This window comes from Nannobrachium achirus (genome assembly GCF_963921795.1).
Source record: "Nannobrachium achirus genome assembly, chromosome: 18".
NCBI lineage: Eukaryota > Metazoa > Chordata > Actinopteri > Myctophiformes > Myctophidae > Nannobrachium > Nannobrachium achirus.
The window spans coordinates 14,676,326-14,698,191 of record NC_137825.1 but is presented as its reverse complement, the minus strand read 5'-3'; the positions used below and the strand labels follow the sequence as shown (position 1 = coordinate 14,698,191).

Sequence of the window (21,866 nt, the reverse complement as noted above, 5' to 3'; positions counted from 1 at the left end):
TTATACCTATGTGAAACATATTTTGCATTTATTCTTTAGTCCTGATGACAGTAATTATAACACTTAATGTAATGGCTGTGATCATTGTTAAGTTGTATCAGATTATTACAATGTGATTAGTGATGCTGTGATACGATATATATATATATATATATATATATATATATATATATATATATATATATATATCGCATATCGGCGCGATATGAGCCTAAAAACGTATCTCGGATCATATTGTAATTCAGCTAAAATGTCCGATAGAACGCTCCGATACAAGCACTCCATTCCAGGAGTGCTCCGGTAGCCTACTTCTATCACGCACAATGACCACAGCAGCAGTACAACAGAGTGAACTCTGAAATAAAGCAAAGCCAACAGACCCAACAGCAGCTCAGTGCAAAACTTGCAAAAAAGACGCGACCACACGCTGGTTCCCAAGACCAAAAACCAACGTTGCCAGAGACGTTCATGCAGAGCTATCGAGTTAGCAGCTACAGCTTTGCCACCGGTGTGTGTGTGTGTGTGAGTGTGTGCGTGGTGCGTGCGTGCGTGCGTGCGTGCGTGCGTGCGTCGTGCATGCATGCGCGTGCGTGCGTTCGTGCGTGTTTGTGTGTGTTGCCTTCTGTGTAGCAGGGGCCAGGGGGCGGAGAAAAAAAGGGATAGGGAGCAGATTTACAAGCTCTCAACATGTCATGCTGCAAGGTGTTGTGGGCTTGTAGATCGGCTATTTTCATAAAGATTGTAAAAATAGAGGAATAATTATAATATAACCAAACTCTTAATTGAACTGAATTATTATTCTCTCCTCCATGACTTCATTAAATATATCTGCTACAGAAGAGATTCTTTGCCACAATCAGATTGACGTACAGTAGTTTGAAAATGATATGGTTAACACATTTTTATACATCGTGTTGTTGTATCCTATCCTTAAAGTGATAGTTCACCTATTTTTGACATGAAGCTGTGTGAAATACTTGCCATTAAAATAGTGGTTACAAATGTATTAATTCATTAACAGATTCCCGTGGTCAGAGTTCTGGTCAGTTTTAGATGAATATAAAGTAGTTCCGGTAATTTGGCAGGGGCTCATGGCCCAATCATTGAAAATAGATGAATCCACAAAACTAGCTTCATTTGTATTGTTGACCTATTTCTACCAAATAGACCAACTTTCGTTCAACTTTGACCCCTCTGTCACATGGTACTATTTTTTGTGTCCAGTATCACTACACCGCTGCAACGTATTTCCCCAAAACAAGGTGCTTTGCAGGCAGCTGATCAGAACGAAACCTCGCTCTATATGGTAGAAATAGGCCAACAATACAAATGACGCTAGTTGTGTGGATTAATCTATTTTCAATGATTGGGCCACGCCAAATGGCCCCCACCCCATTGGAACTACTTAATATTCATTAGAAACTGACCAGAACTCTGACCACGGGACTCTAGTAATCAATTAAAACATTTTTAACCACTGTTTTAATGGCAAGTATTTCACACAGCTTTATGTCAAAAATAGGTGAACTATCACTTTAAACATGATATATGTTGGTATGCGTTTCATCCTCTGGTATATTCTGATATGTTATCCTGCATTTCCATGAGACATGATCAGAACTGTGCAGTGATGGAATGTCAAAGCTGTGATAGATGCTGGTGCTGAAACTAGCCAGGGTCTCCCTGTCCCCTTTTCCAGTATCTTGGACACTTGACATCTTGCGCCTTGGACTTTTTTTTTCTTCTCTAATGTGATTGGGCCTTGCTCAAGTTGCCCATACTGCACTAATGCACATTGTATTATGTATTTTGTTGTCCAAAGAGCTGGAAATAAACTGAACTGAACTGAAACGATCTGTGATTTTCTAAGTGATTTTTCTACATATTAATTTTCAGATTAATCTAATACTGATCATCATCATTGTCACAGCCTAAATACATCTCAACCTATTGTGTTGTGCAAGACTAGTGAAATACAATCTCAAAATGCTTTTCATCTTGATTCGTTGTGAGCTTGTACATATGTACTTTTCACTATTATTTGTATGGTTTTAGCTTAAAATGGATCATCGATTACTTAACTAAATTATGGATTATCATTAAAAATGTAAATAATTGACAACAACATTTTGTTTGCTGCACTCCTAGGTTATGCTCTCTTCTCTACAGGTCTGACTGATACTGTAGTACTGTCTTGTTACTGTATAAACAAAGGACAGTACCAAAGACCAACAGTGGGGGGCAGCAATACGCCAACTGGAGTCTGCACTTGAACGTTTTATTATGAAGTGCAAACGGAAACGTGGCACTTTTGAACTCGACGTTGTCTTCCGGTGGCGCTGAATGTTGACGGAAGAGAAGAGGTCGAACGTATCACAGATTATGAAATATATTATAAAAACCTTTTATATGTCTATGGAATGAATGGTCTGCAGTCTTCTGTTCACCCCATGCTTTAACAACAAACTAACAATACAAGGCTGTCAGTCTACAGTAAGTAAATCCTCCTTTTTGTCCAGGTCCATAGGGCTGTCTGTCACGATTATGACATTTTACACGATTCATTGATTGATTGAAGTATTAATATTAGAAGTTTGCATAGGAAAAGGTCTAGTTTCATGACTGTACAGTTCACTGGTACGGTGAATTGTCGCTCAAATAATCGCTATTAACTAATTTAATTGTGTTTTTGTCGTTGACAATTGCATTTCTGTTTGGCTTTAATGGCTTTGAGGTTGCACATGGCAAATATGACACATAGACATACAACGAAACGAGTAACGACTGACATATTTGACAATTTTATAGGCTACTTAAATAACATTGAGAGTGGAAATAGCCGATCTACAAGCTCAAAGCGCGTCTTATGCTTTTAACATGGAAACGATTATGAGAAAATAATTGCGATTAGACGATGTATTATGTAATAATTGTGACAGGCCTAGTCCTCTACTAGTCCTCCATCATCATGTGGGACAAGGATATCAGATCCATGCCATGGCTGTCATATTCAGCCAAGGACCCCCATTAAAGCTGACAGAGAGATAAAGCAGGGACCCTCACTATTAGCCTACAGTGTATAAAATAGTTTTGCTTATTAAACTTTTACATAGATTTTCATAGACTTGTTTCTGTTTGACAGCACTATCATGTTGTATCATGTTTGTTAATGTGTATTTTCAGAAATTTAACCACTTAAAGTTTAAACCGTCAATACTTAGTAAACTTGACCTTTCATTACATAGTCTGCTCTTTTTCCCCTCGTCACCAAACCTCTTTGCTGAAAATAGCCGATCTACAAGATAGTGACGTAGATCTGCTATTTTTGGCTAAAGTTCTCCTCCGAATAGGGATGCTAAGGTTAATATAAAAAAAAAAGAAAAAAAAAAGCTTCCAATCACACAAACATTTGGTGGCCCCCCTTTAGTAACTCTTAGGACCCCACAGGGCAGTGTTTCTCAACCTTTTTTCTGCATGGGCACACTTTTCATGTCCCAAGAATCCATGTCCCACACCAACATAATACGGGGGTGTAAATATCGTCACTGTCGGGAAGAAACCTTGTATCTCCAAGTTTCAAATGTGTGCGTTTCTTCACAAAGTAAAACCCTGCTTCATCATACACGGCTGTCGCACAACAGTAGTGAAAACAGCAGATCTACACTAGTTTAAATCATTTTTAAAATGATAAACACAATACTGGCTTTCAAGCAGTTTCAAGGGGCACACTTGACCCTTCTCAGGGGCACGCCAAAGGTCCCCAGGCACAGTGGTTGAGAAACACTGCCCTATAGGGTCCCGTACCCCCTGTTGAAGACACCTGGTCTATGGGGCTGTTAAGTCTGACATCATTTTGTAGGCAGAGGAGAACTTTTGCCCCCCCAAAAAAGCGAATCTTTTCACTATTTTTACGATTTACTAATTTTTCTTCTCTTTGTTGTTGAAAGGAAAGTGGTAGAATTATACTTTAGTCGTTATTTTTGTCTCGGATCTGTTGAAATAGCGAGGGACAGATATTGACGATAAATCTGCTTGGAGGTCTGACTACAAAATGATGTCACGGCTTAAAAGCCCCATAGTAAACCCTCTTTCTTGTCCAGGGGTCCTCCATCAATCATCATCATCATGTGGGACCAGGAGATCCGCTCCATGGCGTCCTGTCACGCCATCCTGGCCTCCACGGTGTTCCTGGCCACGGCGGTGCCCATGGCGGCGGTGCGGGGCTTCTCCGTGTACGGCCAGACGCACCTGGCGTGGCTGTACTGCGTGGCCGGGGCGGTGGCCGTGGTCAACGTGTCCGTCTTCTGGCTGCTGGGCATCAGCCAGCCCACCAAGAAGCACACGCTGGGCTACAAGGTACTGTACTGGGCACCTCCCGTTTTGGCGTCGTAGTGTTAAGGCGGCGTAGCGATAAGGCGAAATACAAGTGTACCAACGCTTTTCCGCCTCGTTTCTTTTTCTTTGAGGAAGCCACTGATTTACACTCACTAGCAAACTTGTTCTAATAATGTGCTGTGCAGTGCATGCAGCGTGCCTGCTTGTTACCCTTAATGTGAATATTAAGCCACACTGTGGCTTGTGAAAATGTTTCAATTGTAGGCTACGTTGATTATTAAATAATAAAAATAATAACGTGCACTGCGCTGTGCTGGACGTCTGACACAGTGACTCGCTCATTCATTCTGCAAGTTTCTGCGCCTGGAAAATAGCAGATCTATGCGAGGCGTTGTGAGCTTGTAGATCAGCCACTTTTGTCAGCCACTTTTGTCACGGAACACGCCACGATGAAGGAGTATAAAAGCCAGGATTTACTTGAGTGATGTGATGTGTGTTGAACGGAAATGAATGTAAATGTGCATGTCGCCTAATCGGCACGTCAGAAAAGCGTGAATGGAAATTTGCATGTCGCCCTATCGGTACGGTAGGAGACCCCGTTCGTACATTTGCCCTTGTTAGTACACTTCGCCTTAACGCTACGTCGCCAAAACGGGATTTCCCCACTGTACTGCAGGGGTTTTCAAAGTGGGTGACGGGGCACCCTGGGGTGCAGTGAGGGCAGCACAGGGGTGCCTCAGAATAATTTGATGATATATTTGGAATTCAGCAATGTCACTACATCGATATCACTTCACTATGTGGAGACCTGATTTGCACTGTAGATGAGTTATTTTTCCATCTACAGCCAACTCTTCGCCAAAAATAGCCGATCTACAAGCTCACAACGCGTCACGTTGTGACGCGTTGTGAGCTTGTAGATCGGCTATTTTTGGTGAACCTTCCCCCCGGAATAGGGATACTGGCTTTCAAGTGGTTAAACGTCAAGTATAAAGTTATTTTCAGTCAGTTCTGATGGAAACGGATATTTCTCTGTGACCTAGCCTACCATATCTCAGGTGGAAAGATGTGCATATTTGCGTGGCTTATGTGAGATTCTAAAAATGAACAGTGTAATTCAGGGGTGCCGTGGATGAAAAAATGTATTTACAGGGGGTGCCCTGAGTCAAAAAGGTTTGAAAACCCATGCTCTCCTGGGACTGGGTTTGTTCTCACAACAATCATGCCTAATTAGAGCATTGAATCTCAAAGTGGGATCCGGCGGGACCCCCAGGCCAGGGGTCCTTGAGGGAGTTCCAGGGGGTTCCCAGCTAAATGATAGTTAGGAAACCAAATGGACCCATAACTCAGAGAGTGTACAAATGAACCAAAATGGACTAGACCCAAATGTAACCCGAGTTACAGACATTGATTTTACAATATAAAGTGGGGGCCACTGTTGGTCCCTGTGGACCATTGATTGAGAACCACTGTTCTAATGCGATGGACCAGAGCTAGGATCAGGGGTCCTTGAGGGGGTTCCAGGGGTTCTCCTAGCTCTGGTCTAAAGCGTTTATTTGTTTGTATTTGTCATTTGAAATGAGTACAAAGTACTCTCAATGAAATGAGTACAAAGGCCATACTTTCTTGGGTTTAAATCCTATTAGTAGACCTTGCATCTGAACTGCACTGTCCTATTAGTTGCAAATTGCAACTCTAGATTATTTTCAATATGTTGAATACCGGTATACACTTTCAACAGGTTTGTTTTGTGTTTGTAGCTGTCTAGGTTGGTTCGCTCCTGTCTCTACCTCTTCCTCTCCTGCCTCTTCTACCATACTGTGGTGGTTCTCTACGGAGCGCCGCTTATTGAGTGAGTAAGCTGGTGTCACGTGTGTGTGTGTGTGTGTGTGTGTGTGTGTGTGTGTGTGTGTGTGTATGTGTGTGTGTGTGTGTGTGTGTGTGTGTGGCCAATGTGTCCCGTAGCCAATCGAGGACCAGCATTATTGGTGACATCACCAACAACAATTGCGACCCAAGGATAGACCCGCACTTCCCGTTTCTGCGTGACATAGGTGGATACCTTTTTAGGAGGAGGAAGCATGTTTGGAGTCTATTCATTTACAATGAGAGAGCTGACGTGAACACAGAGCAAAATAATAGTTCAGAAGCTATGGTCACTGAACTAAATATTGGACCCGATCATCACAAGCCACATAATATTAACAAAATTGTCATACTAAAGTGGCCTTTTTCAGCAACACAGCAAAGGAGAAGATCAACTTTAATATTGCTCTTTAGCTGTCCAGCAACACACTCTCATGGGATCTATAGCACCTGTAAACAGGACGTGAGCGAGATTTGCCGTCAGAGCCGGCGCCCACTTAGGAGTCTATTTATAGGAGTTTACAATGTCGCACTCTAGTGCAGTGATACTCAAACTCCGGCCCGCGGCACATGTTTAATGTCCTCAAATTTGCGCATCCAACAAGCTTTAAACTGAGCAGATTGGAAAACGGCAATAGAAATCGCTGATTTTCGCCGTTTTTTTTTTTCTCTCTTTTTTTTTTTACCAGTGGCTCTGCCTCTTCCCAACTTATTAGCATACCCAAAATGTTATTGTAGGCCTAATGCAAATGAAGAGACGTAGGCCTACTGTAGCTCTACTTAACAACTGCACCATTAGCCATTTGGTAGCTAAACAGTCTGGGTAATCTATTTTAAGTAGATTGTTTGATTTTATTTTATTTTCCTTAACTTTTTTTTCACAAGTTTATTTTCTGTAAAAGGCCATTTGTGTTGAATGTGGCAAAGTCATAAATAGCATTGTGAAGCAATTGAAAGAGAGTTGTGCTCAGCTATCTTTAATGTTATCCCACTCGATAGCAGGCAGACAGATATCAACCCAGACAAATAGCAGACAAACATACATTAGTTTGTTTTGGTGTTTTTATGCTAATTTCACAGAATTATTAAAAAGAGAGAAAATGTAGCAAATTACTTTGATTACAAATGTTGGTTGACAGAATATAAATGGAATTCCAAGCCATAAAATAATGCACATTGAAATTGTCTTGAGTTATGTGGTAATAAAGCAAAAAGTTATCAAGTAATGTCATTTTATCAACTGGCCCGGGGGATAGCTTCGCTGTTTCTACATGTCATCTTTTCCTTAACCTCCGTGGGGTGAGTCGCTAACCCTCCGGACGAAATGATGGTCGTTCGAAAGAGAGAGATTTTACCGGCAGATTTTACCGGCAGACTGCAGCCTAGTAGTGTTTGGATGTTTTGGTCGCAAATCCTAAGCCAATAATTTGAGGAGACTCTTTGTGTCTCCATAGAGAACCACTGCTGGTCATCAAATTATAGGCTTTGGAATGCGACAAAAACTAAAATATATTCATGAATTCAAATCTCCATGGGGTGAGTAATCGATAGATCTTGTTGGGGGGTGAACTATCCATTTATGTGTTGGCAAGCAAAAGAAGGGAAACATGAATGGCATTTTCGACTCTTAGGTGTGTTTTGTTTTTGTACATTACAGTATGTAGGTAGGAGAGGGTTGGGAAGGCGAGAGAGAGAGAGAGAGAGAGAGGAGAGAGAGAGAGAGAGAGAGAGAGAGAGAGAGAGAGAGAGAGAGAGAGAGAGAGAGAGAGAGAGAGAGAGAGAGAGAGAGAGAGAGAGAGAGAGAGAGAGGAGAGAGAGAGAGAGAGAGAGAGAGAGAGAGAGAGAGAGAGAGAGAGAGAGAGAGAGAGAGAGGTCTACTAGCCAGGATAAAAAATCTACCATGATCTGCTCACTGCAAATACCCACAGTGGCCAAATCAAGTTGGGCTCCCATCGACGCTCCCATCGACTTTCTATACAGGAGGAAAATACCCAGAAAAGAAATCTGCTGTAAGTAGGATGTGGGGCCAATGAATGTTTTCTGTGCAAAACAAATGCTTGCAATGGATTCAGCATCATGACAAACCCCTAGTTAGACCCCTCACATCCTACTTAGAGCAGTTTCTTTTTCTGGGTATTTTCCTCCTGTATACTGTAGAAAGTCGATGGGAGCCCAACTTGATTTGGCCACTGTGGGTATTTGCAGTGAGCAGATCATGGTAGATTTTTTATCCTGGCTAGTAGACCTAATTAGACCTAATAAACAGAATCAGTTGAAAAACTAAATAATAACATTTTGTCCAAACTCTGCCTTAATTTTATCTGACTAATATTCGTGGAACGGAGATCCTCTAACTTTGCCGTATGTTTCAGATCAGCCCTGGAGACGTTCTCCCTGGCCGTGCTGCTGACCTCCCTGACCACCCTGCGGTGCCTGTGTGTCCTGGGACCCAACGTCCAGGCCTGGATACGAGTGTTCAGCCGACATGGGTACGTACTGTACAGGGTTCCCACGGTCATGAAATTCCTGGAAATATTTTTGAAATTAGAAAAATATTTTTCCAGTACTGGAAAAGTTTTGGAATTGATCAAGGGTCCTGGAAGGTCCTGGGGGAAAAAAAGCTATGCATTGTCTTTGGTTATTGATTTTGTTAATAACTCTGAAGTGACAAATTTAACATTGGCCAAATTGTCAAATATTAGAGGCAGAAATTGTGAAAATAGACGATCTACATGCCCACAACGCCTCGCAACAATAAAACGGTGTTATATAAAATTCCTCAACTCTTAGTGCTCGTCAGGGTGCCGGGGTCCACAATTCAAATATGATTATTTCAGGGGTCACGGCCTGAAAAGGTTGAGAACCACTGGCATACACTACCTGTCTTTGGGCATTGCGCATAGGAGTAAGCGACTTGTTATTGAGCTGAATTATTGTTTTCTACCACTTTTTCTAGTCACATGTTCAAATACTGGATTCTGATTGGCTAAATTCCGGAGGTTATGGCAGAACAACCGCCGCAGTTGTGTGAGGACGAGATCAATGCGCCTCAGTGTACATCCGGGGACTTCAGGAGGTAGTCGGAACACCTTTCCCCCAACCAACATATGACGGTCGTAGCGGTCCTATGTTTACTAACGTGCGTACGACGTCGCCGATTTATTTGGATCCAATGCAATCCGCCAACTTTAAAGCCCCTTTTCTCTGAACCTATGCCTTTCTGGAAGCGAACAGCCTCTATTTACGGCCGGAACGGTCCTTCTAACTGACGTTAGCTTAGCTGTATGCTAGACATCTTTCTCTGCATGGAGTTGGCGTCATCTGGTGGTGAGTAGAAGATGTTGTTTGTGGAACTATTTGCTGTCGTCGCGGAAGTTTTATAGGCAATAATGATTGTAACTTAATATCCTTGCAAGTTACAACTATGTGTTTTCTTTCATGTATACGGAAAAAAGTGGTAGAAAAGCTATTTACCACTCGGGGTCGGACATTATGCTCTGATAATGTCCTGTGTGAGGGTGTTATCGGACTCGGCTTCGCCTCGTCCGATCACCCCCTCACACAGGACATTATCAGAGCATAATGTCCTCTCACTCGGGGTAAATTGCTTACATATAGTCCTGGAAATCGGGTTAGATATTCTGGAAAGGTTTTGGAAATTAATTGGTAAAGATGTGTGGGAACCCTGGTCCTGGGACCCGACGTCCCGGCCTGGATACGAGTGTTTAGTCGACATGGGTACGACCTGCTGGTGATCCCTCAGCAACGTTGTTCCACCATTTCCAGATTCCATTTTCCAAACTATGCCTGAACCTAACCGTATTCCAGTACTTAACCGCAGTAAAACTATGCCTAAACTTAACCTTATTCCTAACCTGAACCTCAGTAAAACTAATATAACAATACAAGGACCGCTGGGGGAAAGCGGCCCGTGGAAATAATGGGGGTAAGCGTCACCCCCCTTTCTGGACAAATAAATTCTTGATTATTATTGCCCAAAATATCAGGCAAGGATGTTTTGACAAGCAATGTATCTCTCTGGTTTGGTGATCTGAGTTGGATTATCACCTCTTGGTTAAACATTAATGTTAATTGTTAAATATTATTAGTTCTGAAGTTAGTGAATTAGTTTCATCGTATACAAAAATCCAGGATGTTATCAGGCATGTCACACACCCTCCTCCAGTTGTTAACGATACATTTCTTATGGTTATCCATCCACAAATTTCCAACGTCCCATCGTGCATTGCGCAGAGGGTGTGCGGCAGTTTCCGGTGTCGCAGCCGAGAGTGATCTACAAGCTCACAACGGTTGCATCTGCGACACGATGTGAGCTTGTATGTCTGCTGTTCTCCGGAAGTGTCCCACAGATCGCGGAAACAGGTGGATACAATATATACGATACCACAGTGTTTACCAGTCTTTGGATATTAAGAAGCGGGGATTAAAAACAGCATTAATAATACTAATGAGTGAGTAGCTTCTACCCCACATCGCTGCTCTATACAGTATATAGGCCTACTGTATATGTGACAATTCTTGGAAGAACCATTGATGGTATAGAAGGCTCTGTATGAATGCATAGCTATACTGTATGCTTAACTGAACTGTATAGTTGAGTGATTTTAGTGATGCACTGATCGTTTGTCACTTTTAATTTCGTTGTACTCGTGACAATGACAATAACGATCTATTCTGATCAATACCAGGCCAAGATATATTTATTTATCATCACAGACAACATTGTAAATATCTTCGTTTATACATTACTAAATGCTCAATGGCTGATGAGTCTCTCTCTCTCTCTCTCTCCTCTGTCTCTCTCTCTCTCTGTCTCTCTCTCTCTCTCTGTCTGTCTCTCTCGTTCAGGGCTATGTCTGTGTGGGACACCTCGCTCCAGATTACCGTGGCCACCACTGTGATAGGAGCCTGGCTCGGGGCCTTCCCAATACCCCTGGACTGGGACAGACCATGGCAGGTTAGTAGTATACACACTAGGGCTGTCAGATACATTCTTGCTTTATTGTTTTTATATTATTAGTAGATTAGCTTTCTTTAATGCTCAGTATTCGCCTATTATTACGTACCTAATATAAGCTTATTGCAACCAATTGCCATAAGCATAGGGTGTACTAAATTATGCATGTTCTGTCCACCAGAGGGCATTCCAACCAAAACTTTTGTTTGGTTGTAAGACTTTCTCTCCTTAGGACTAGAATTATTGAATGCTTTAACTATTGAAAAATAGCAGATATACAAGCTCACAGCGCGGCACCGAGTGCCACGCTGCGAGCTTGTAGATCTGCTATTTTTGAAAAAGTTAAAGTGTGCAAATCTTTGAATATATGTATTTTTAAAGCAAAGGTTTTTAACTCGTTCTGTGCCATATTTAAAGTGGGACCTCTTATATTGCCGGTTCGCCAACGAAGGGTTAAAAAAATAGTGTGCACGCTGGTGCACACATTCGTGCACAGATCATGCACTATGCATGTGCATGCTTTTCACAGCTTTCAAACAAATATTCCGCTTGGAAATCCGTTCAGGCATTCAGGAGAAAACAGCCCTTATGTTTTCTTCAAATGTAAACAAACATGGCTGCCATATTTGAAAGATGGGGTTGGTATGGGGGTTAAACATGCAATTTCGCAATCGCAATCATGCCTAGTACATTGTTGGAGGTCCAATTTTTTTTTTTTTTTATATTTATTTAAAAAAGACGCCCAGAAGACGTCTGGCAGGGAGGTCCATAGTTAAAAAGACGTTTTTATTATAGAAACGTCTTTTTTGGCAGGGTGGGTGTTAACTCAAATTTTGCTTCTGGGTGGTCCCTGGAACTAAATATTTTGAGATGGGGTCTGTGGCCAAATAAATATCAGTTTGGGGGTCCTTCACATGATTTCACATGAAGGTTTGAGAACCACTGACATAGTAGTCTCTCAAGAACAGACTAACTGAGCTCCAGTTAAGTGAAAAGGACCTTTTCTTTGACTATGGCTGGCCAGATTGCTGACATAGAAACATAGGTTTTTCAAAAAACCTTAGAAGGATTCAAAAGACACTTATAGAATCGGGTCAAAATTCTAATTTTCAATTTTTTTCAAAAATAGCATATCTACAAGCTTGCAGCGCGGCACTCGGTGCTACGCTGTGAGCTTGTATATCTGCTATTTTTCAATAGTTAAAGCATAAAATAATGATACACAATACTGTGTACCCGTTCTGAATGGGTTAAGGCTTGAGGCACTGTTGGATCAAAAACACAAACCGATTCAAAAAAATTCAATGAAATGCACGTGTCAAACAACATTGACAAGCCTAAAGGTTGTTGTTGGCCAAAACACAAAGCCTTCCATCTTTTACAGTGCTTTTTATTTGACTATAATCCTGGCCATGGAGAAAACCTTTTCTGCTCTAATCGGGTCTCCTGGGATACTCAAATAATAGTGCCTTGCCAGCTGGGCAAGGTGGGAGACGGGAGTACTTAAATAGATTTTGTCATCTTTCACCAGATAAAAATGTGTTACTGTCGGCAGGTAATGGGCTCTCACTCTCATACGTCAGCATTTATGGCTGTATCACATCTCCTATTGCCATAGCACCCGACGCATCTGCGCCTTGGCCATAAACACTCTGCCAAAAGGTCCCCCCATCTCTGTCGGCCAAAAGGTCCCCCCATCTCTGTCGCTGTGTGCCTGTAGGCACGGCTGTTCCCTTTTCTTCCTCGTCTAAACTCTTCCACAATCACCATCAGTCACTTTCTCACTTGCCTCCTGCTTTTGGTCGCGTTCCAGATGAATCATCTGCTGAAAAACGTGGGCTTAAGTACTGTAGCAGCTATAGGAGCAAGCTAGGCAGCATGAAGGCATCTTTGTTAGAACTGTATCATGTATTGAGTGTTACGACCCGACCAAGAGGTCACCAGGTGCGACGTAAAAAATGGACTCCCTCCTTCCCAGTCACAATCTTGGAAGGGAGAGTGTTTTCGGCTGGTGATTCAGTCCAAGTGTATCAAAGGGTGCGTTCGTAAATGCGCCCCGTTTGTGGTTAGGGTTAGGGGTTATGGTTAGGTTTAGGCATAGTTTTACTGAGGTTAAGGTTAGGGTTAGGCATAGTTTTACTGAGGTTAGGATTAGGGTTAGGTTTAGGCACTCACTACACTGAGCACACACCCGGTGCGCATTTCCGAACGCACCCTTTGATACACTCGGACTGAAACACCAGCAGAAAACACCATCCCAATCTTGGAAACCATAGTCAAAGAAAGGGGAAAAACAGCACCGTCTCTGTTTTGTTCCTTTTCGTTTGAGAGTTGCACAGCACTTCATCTGTTCTTGAGAGATTATCCCAGTCCGCAAACAACCAGGCCAAACACATGTTTTAAAATCCCAAGGGTCAAGGATTTATTAAGATAAAAACATTACCTCAGGGTGGAACCATAACATCTTAAAATATAAAACAAAACCTATTCTAACCTCGCATAAAGGAAACCAAAAATACAAATCCGTTGAGGTGTTTGATTTCATTTCACCGCGTGCTGCCAGATTTGCGGGTTGACTGGAGTTGTGTGACCAGTGTTGTATTGGTGATTTTAATGTTTGGGGAGGACACACTTTTAATGTACGTCACGCCAATGTCGCTTGCACCTACACTACAGGAGTTAACAGGTCAGACTGTTGCAGGGGTCTTCAACGTTTTCAGGCCAAGGACCCCTTAGTTGAGAGAGAGAGATGATGCAGGGACCCCCACAACCTGTTCATAGATTCCATATAGTTTAATTGTTTGACATCACGATCATCAGTGTATTTTGGAGTCATATAAATTTGTGTTTTCAGATATTTAACCACTTGAACCGTCAATACTTAATAAACTTTACCTTTCACTCTGTACTTAGTCTGCTCTTTTTTCCCTCTACACCAAAGCTCTTTGCCGAAAATAGCCGATCTACAAGCTCACAACGCCTAGCAGCGCAAGATATTGTAAGCTTGTAGGTCTGCTATTTTTGGCTAAAGTTCTTAGAATATGGACACTAGGGTTCAAGTGGTTAATATTAAAAAAGGAGAAAAAGGTTTCTATCACACAAAGATTTGGAGGCCCCCCTGTAGTAATTCTGGGGGACCCCCTACGGGTCCCGGACCCCCTGTTGAAGACCTCTGGTCTATTGACATGCATACAGGCTCGTTCCTGTTAAATCACCCTGCTGTGACACTACAGCGTCTGTAGACGTTGTCGAGGTGTGAACTTAAGGGTTGTTTTTACATCGATGCACGTTGGTGCACGTGAGAGGTGTGACACTGATCTAAAAAGATACCGGACAGCGTCGTCAACACGCATGACCGGAATAATGCCACACTGGGTTGTGACTGAATCACAGACGTCAGCGAGTGAAGGACTGCCTGAAGCTGTTTGGAATCGGGGGTAGGTTGATTAAAGCCTCAGTAGCCACTCGAAAGGCTTAAGCTCTGCTATCGCCTGCTGCTCCATCAGGTTCCAGTCCACTCACTGCTACTCCGCTCTCTACTCAACCGCTCAGTTGACCCACACACACCACATCGTAGGTGCTGTTCTACCCAGCAGCCCAGCCGTTGAGCCAGTGTTGATTTCACCAACTAAAAACTATGACAAAAAAGTAAGCCATTTCCCATGAGAGGGAGTGGGTTGTTGGCTGATTTACCACTGTTTCAGGGTTGTGGTTCTTTTTTTTTACTCTTCGCTCTTCTCTCTGGTTTTAACTGTTTAGCTCACGTGTTTTCTCTCTTCTCTTTTGTTTTTCTCATGTGCTCAGTGCGCTGTAATCAAATAGTAAATACTCGCGCTCTGTAATTATGTAATTTACTCGGGTCGCGCAGCAAGTGACGGTTGGCCAGTTTGATGTGACTTGCATATAACTCTATGGGGTGGATGTGGTTGCTGCTTTTCAGACGTCCTCAGTCAGATGTCCTCAGATCCGATATGGATTGGATTTGAAACCACCTCTGGATGTGGTTTTTCAAAATCGGATTTCATGTGACATGCATGTGACCTGTCTGGATTTAGACTATTTAAAAAAAAATCGGATTCCACTTTTGATGTGACTCAGATCTGATTCAGGCTAGATATCAGTGGCAGTGTAAAGCCGGCCATTAATGTGTCCTAATACCTGACATTGCAATCTAACTTTATCAGTGGAAGGCCAGGGAGACCAACCCCCAAACACGGCAGATGTGACATACATTCAAATAAGTTCCGGATTGCAGCTTTTTGAACCCATTTCCCTGCGCGATGCTAATCGGTCTCATATCTTTGCACATAAAACAGATAAAAAGTGTCAATTTGTCTGTAATGGCCATCTGGCGAGCAGCTGGTAAGCCTTGTGATGATGAGGATTGAGGAGGGAGTCTAAAACGAGGTACAGTAAGTCATGCCCGCTTGAGCATTAGCAATTCAAAAATAGCAGATCTACAATGCAAATCTGTGAATGTAAATATATTTTAAAGCGAAAGAATTAAGTAAAATCTTTGCTTCTGGGGTTCCCTGGAACAAAATATTTTGAGATGGGGGTCGGAGGCCAAGTACATACATACATACATACATACATACATACCTACCTACCTACCTACCCACCCACCCACCTACCTACCTACCTACCAATCCCCCATCTACCTATCCATCTACCTATACCTTTACCTTTTGGGTTCCTTGACATGAAACAGCAACTTATGTTTTAAGAAAACTGTTAGGATTTAGAAGGCATTTTTCCGAATCTGCCTCAGGTGTTAGATGTTTAACTCCATGAGCATAGCAGGGTGAATCTGCCTCAGGTGTTAGATGGTTAACTCCATGAGCATAGCAGGGTGAATCTGCCTCAGGTGTTAGATGGTTAACTCCATGAGCATAGCAGGGTGAATCTGCCTCAGGTGTTAGATGGTTAACTCCATGAGCACAGCAGGGTGAAGTGTTTTACAGGTGTGCCCTCATGTTGTCGAGTGATGCTTAATTTGGATGTTGCATCTTTTGGCTAATTACAGTTTTTTTTTTTTTCCTTCCGTTTGTTGATGGAAATCCAATCCATCTTTCTAGTCAAGTGCATTTCCCAAAGAGTATGTCACGGACCGATTCATATTTAAAAAAATATTTGAATACATTTGTATACATTTTAAAAACAAACAAACACATCTAAGAAATTCCAGAAATATAAATTTGTAGATCTGCTATTTTCACTAGTTTGGGTCCTGGGCAAATCTCTCTTTGCTCTAGTGCATTTGTTGACATTAATGCGTACTTACATTGGACATTTAACGAGAATTGTAATTAACTCATATGGTGCCAACCCCGAGTTTCCCGAGTTTGTATTGGTACTACCGCTGTGCCAACCCCGAGTTTCCGAGTTTGGGCCGTTTTTGAAAAAAAAAAGTTTTTTTTTCAAAAAAAATTTTTTCAAATTTTTTTTTTGGACCTCCAGAAATGTATTAGGCATGATCGCGATTGCGAAATTGCATGTTTAACCCCCATACCAACTCATTCTTTCAAACATGGCAGCCATGTTTGTTTACATCTGAAGAAAACATAATGGCTGATAAATCATGAATGCCTGAACGGATTTCCAAGCGGATTTTTTTGTTTGAAAGCTGTGAACAGCATCTACACACGTGGTGCATCATCTAGGCATGGGCGTGCACTTTTTACACAATTGCACAATTACATGGAAGTCTATGGTAACCATGGCAACGCGAGACATTGAAGAGAAAAAATCATTGCAACATAAGTGTTGCAAGTGTGTGAATAAAATACGTGGTATTCAGCAGTCAAGAAAACGGCTTACAGCATTGGTCTTCAACAGAGGGTCCGACCGGGACCCCCAGGTTTTTATTTTATTTTACGTTAATCTCTTGAATACTAGCATCCCTATTCTGTGGAGAACAAAATAAATAGCAGATCTACAAGCTCATCATTGTAGATCAGCAAGTCTTATGAAGCTATCTATGAAAATCGATCTGAAACACAATTTTATATATCTCAGGAAAAGAAAAGCATCCAGCTCAAGTGGAGTTGGGAGGTTTTGGCCGGAGGACTTTTTACTACTTTTCATTGATTCAATATATTTTGAACCAACACAAAGGGTATTCAATAACACTGGTTTATGAAAAAATATTATTTTTATTATATTAACCCATTCAGGCCGGGTACACATTTTAGTGTATGGGAGGGGCTTACAGTACATGTACAGTATGTAGCAACATATTCGTTTTTGTAGGCTAATTTCTGACTAAATGGGTTAACCCCATCGCCCAAGTGGTCACTGCACTCACATTTAAAAAATGCGTTCCATCAAACTTTCAGATGCTGTTTTTCTCCCAGTGTGGAGGAAGAATGTTTGTGATTTTTATTGTGATTTCTCACTCTTGAAATATGTAATCCTTGGTTTCTGTTGATTATAAACAATAATGGCGATTCAAAACGGTTGCCCTTCAAACCCCACCTCCATTCGTCGGTTGAATAACCAGCGCTCCCCAAAACAATAGGTTTGAGGATCTGTTGAGAATTGATTACAGTCACCTGTGCATTCAGTCTCAATGTTTGTAAACAAATAATTACAGTACAGTATATAATTCCCAGGCAGCGATGATATACAGTATATAGGGGGGGTCCCTGCTTGGTCCTTGTCCTGGGAAAATCGTTGAATACCCCTGGTGTGCAGTATCTAAGTAACATACATGGAGCTGCAAACACAACGTACAGTATTATCTGCAGAACATAACTAGCATTAATTCCTAATATGCTTTTATTTTTGTATTTTTTAGGGTTAATAATTGAAAATCACGTGGCAAGCATGTGCAAACCTTGAAATTGGCTTTTGTATTTCGATGTTTAAAAGTTACGTTTGTGACGGACAGTGACGGATCATCCCATCTTAACTTCCTGTAGGTGTGGCCTGTTTCCTGTAGCCTGGGCTCCGTGATTGGATTCGTCAGCGGGTTGGTCGCCGCCCCCGCATGGATCCACTATCATCGCAAGCAGCTCACCTACAAGTGCAAGTGATGGAACTGTGTGCGTGTGTGTGTGTACACGTGTGTGTGTGGGTGTGGGTGTGTGTGTGTGTGTGTGTGTGTGTGGGTGCCTATGTGTGGTGGTATGAATGTCGCATCAAGACTACGTCTTGTATTCCTGCTGTTTTTCCTTCTGCGTTTAAGTGGTTATTTATTGGGAGGGGGGGTCAGTCCATAGTCTTAGAAAAGTAGACGCCACCTTCGGCTCTGGGGTGTCTGTAAAAGAGGCAAGGCAATGTTTGTGTCATTTACTGTCTTTTAAAACATCGACTGAAAGGGGTTAACCGCCACGTTGTCCTTAGGGCTGTCACGATATGACATTTTACATGACGATTAATTGTCACTCAAATAATTGGCGATTAACGATTTAATTGTGTTTTTGTCATTGACAATTACATTTCTGTTTGGCTTTTAGGCTTTGAAGTTGCACATGGCAGATATGACACAAAACCTAAATACACGAAGAAATTACTGACATATTTGACAACTTACTACTTAAAAAATAACATTGATAGTGGAAATAGCCGATCTACAAGCTCACAACGCGTTGCATCTGCTATTTCCACTATTTCTGACATTTTTCAACATTCACGATTATGACGATTATGACAAAATAATTGCGATAATGTCAAATAATCACGATTAGATGATTATGTAATAATTGTGACAGCCCTAGTTGTCCTTACCTTTTAACGTGGGCGTGTGCGTGCACATCTCGCACGATCTGTGCACGGATCGTGTACCAGGCGTGTGTGTGTACACCCGATCACAGCTTTCAAATAAAAAAAAATCCCATTGAAAAAATACGCTTCCATCGCCGAGCTCCCTCTGCTACTGTTTACATGATATATAACGGTAGCTGCGCCATGGTCCCGCCCCCGAACCGGATACAGAAACCGATCAAACTGGATACGGAAATGCGACTGGAAGCACTTTTCCGAGGGTGATTAGAGCCCGATTTTCGATAAACAGCGATTATACTTTTAAATGTTTTATTAGCGATTAAAGCATATTAAAGTCTCGGGATTATCGGGGACCGGCGGAGAGGAACATAGGGATTTTCTCGGGACTATCGGGTGAGACGGTAAATGAGTTAAGGAATTCTGAAGCACGCTTCCGTCCGCGTGCGTCACAGAAACGGAAGTTCGTTAGGCCAATCAGAGGCAGGTAGGGGCGGGTCTTTTCGTACAAAGCTCTTAAGAACAGCTGAGCCTCGCAACAACAGGGACTGGATGGAACTGGAACTGTTAGCTGGAGCTCAGCTTGCCAAACACTCGGATTTGTGAAAATAAATGGTCTTTTACTGCGGTTTAAACAGGTTCCCAGAGACACGATCAGTGTATGAGCAGCTTGGGGCTGTACAAACAGACACAACATTTTAGATCAAGGATCTTCAACAGAGGGTACGGGACCCCTAGGGGGTCCTCAGAGTTACTACAGGGGGTCCTCCAAATCTTTGTGTGACTTTTTCCCCCTTTTTTTATATTAACCACTCTGAGAACTTTAGCCAAAAATAGCAGATCTACAAGCGCGAGGCGTTGTGAGCTTGTAGATCGCTATTTCCAGCAAAGATGTTTCGTGTAGAGGGGAAAAAGAGCAGACTAAGTACAGAGTGAAAGGTCAAGTTTATTAAGTATTGACGGTTCAAGTGGTCAAATATCAGAAAACACAAATTGACATGAATCCAAAATACACTGACGATTGTGTTGTCAAACGATGAAACTATGGAATCTATGAAAGGGTTGTGGGGGTCCCTGCTTCATCATCTCTCTCAACTTGGCCTGAAAACGTTGAAGACCCCTGTTTTAAATGTACCCTAATCCTGGATTGGTAACTCCATGTCTGATATTGACGCTTGCTTTGGGAATGTAAACATGGCAATAAAGCTCCTTTGAATGGAATTGATAAGTCTCCGAAAAGACACGCTGTAATTGGCCAGTAGTCACTTTTGAGTGGCGAGTGAGGAATCTAGCTTTTTATATCTATGGCAGGGGTGGGCAACTTTGATGGTGGCGAGGGCCACTATATTTCCACCTTCACTCCAGAGGGCCACATTGCATATTGCTGTGTCCTACGTCATTCTAGTATCTCATACAAAAGAAGCAAAAATAGCAGATCTACAAGCTCAAAACGCATCAGGCTGCAATGCGTTTTGAGCTTGTAGATCTGCTATTTTTGCTTCTTTTGAATTGGAATCCTGAATAATGTTTTTGTTATTTGTTAATTGGAATCCTGAAATGTAACATTTTGATTTAATTTCAAACGCATTTTAGTTATATACTCATGTTAACTTTAAGAACCTAAATACAAATGCATTGGACATAAAAAAAATACATTTTAATACTACTTGTAATTAAGCTGACAGAATTAAAGCAGGTCATGTTTGGAATTGTAACAGCTGAAATCAATAACATATCAGTATTCCGGTATTAACCTGCGGCCGCATTAAGCGAAGGTGGGGGCCGCATGTGGCCCCCGGGCCGCCAGTTGCCCATGTATGCGTCAGTTCCTTTGCGTTCCAACAGGAAAGAAGATTTTGTAAACTACAGACCTTTTATGCAACATTGTTTTGTGTGCAAGAAGGCTAAACATGTTCCCTAAGGTTTCTTTTTTCTTTTGACACAAATAAAATGTTCGTTATGTAATCTGCATCTTTGTTTTTGTACTGAACATCACCAAGCAATAGTCCAACCTGTAGATGGCACTGTAATACTCTCCTTCTGATCGTCTCTCTGTGTGTGTGTGTGTGTGTGTGTGTGTGTGTGTGTGTGTGTGTGTGTGTGTGTGTGTGTGTGTGTGTGTGTGTGTGTGTGTGTGTGTGTGTGTGTGTGTGTGTGTGTGTGTGTGTGTGTGTGTGTGTGTGTGTGTGTGTGTGTGTGTGTGTGTGTGTGTGTGCGCGTCTGTCTGTCTGTCTGTCTGTCTGTCTGTCTCTGTGTTTTTGTGCATGTGTGCATTCATGCGTGTGTCTGTTTAAATTAAAGAGATTGATCAAGCTTTCGCCTCATTTGCAAGTAATAGTAAGTAATCAGTAAGCCGTATTAACAGTAACTCCATTTACTGAAGTACTGTCAACAGAGAGAGAGGGGCAACGGAGCGGGCAGACACTGACAGAGACACATAAGAAAAAATACAAAGTGTATTCTCTCTCTGACATCAACATTTTACGATGTCATTTATTTATTTATTTATCATTTTATCAAGCCTAAAGGCCCATTCCCACTGGGCCAGATAACAGATGAAAAAATCTGTTTCTCCAGATATTTTTCCATTCAGGTGGATGGTAGATAGTAGATACAGATAAAATAGATATCTGCCACAGATAAAAGAAATATCTGTGGCAGATATTTTTTTTATCTGTATCTACCATCCACTTTGAATGGAAAAAATATCTGGAGAAAGAGATTTTTTTATTATCTGTTATCTGGCCCAGTGGGAATGGGCCTTAACGCCTAAACCTAACCTCTAAAAGCCTAATCCCTAGTCCCTACCCATAAACTGAATCTTTTTATAACTGAAAGCCTAATTCTAAGCCTAATCGTGCACTGTCCTCACAATGTTCCATTTCTCAAATTCTGCTATACCTTTTGGCCCACACAAGTATAGTAATGCATGCACGCCACGCACGCACACACACACTCACAG

At 41.9% G+C, this 21,866-nt stretch overlaps 1 protein-coding gene across 1 annotated transcript; it reads left to right on the top strand.

The window, feature by feature from the left end:
- Positions 1 to 2,357: 2,357 nt before the first annotated feature.
- pigf (phosphatidylinositol glycan anchor biosynthesis, class F) lies at positions 2,358 to 18,917 on the top strand. The gene is made up of 6 exons (XM_080747755.1): positions 2,358 to 2,493; positions 4,101 to 4,356; positions 6,096 to 6,187; positions 8,574 to 8,690; positions 11,071 to 11,179; positions 18,103 to 18,917. The coding sequence occupies exons 2-6, from the start codon at positions 4,126 to 4,128 to the stop codon at positions 18,214 to 18,216; spliced, it is 663 nt and encodes a 220-aa protein (XP_080603881.1). The 5' UTR covers positions 2,358 to 2,493; positions 4,101 to 4,125; the 3' UTR covers positions 18,217 to 18,917.
- Positions 18,918 to 21,866: the final 2,949 nt, after the last annotated feature.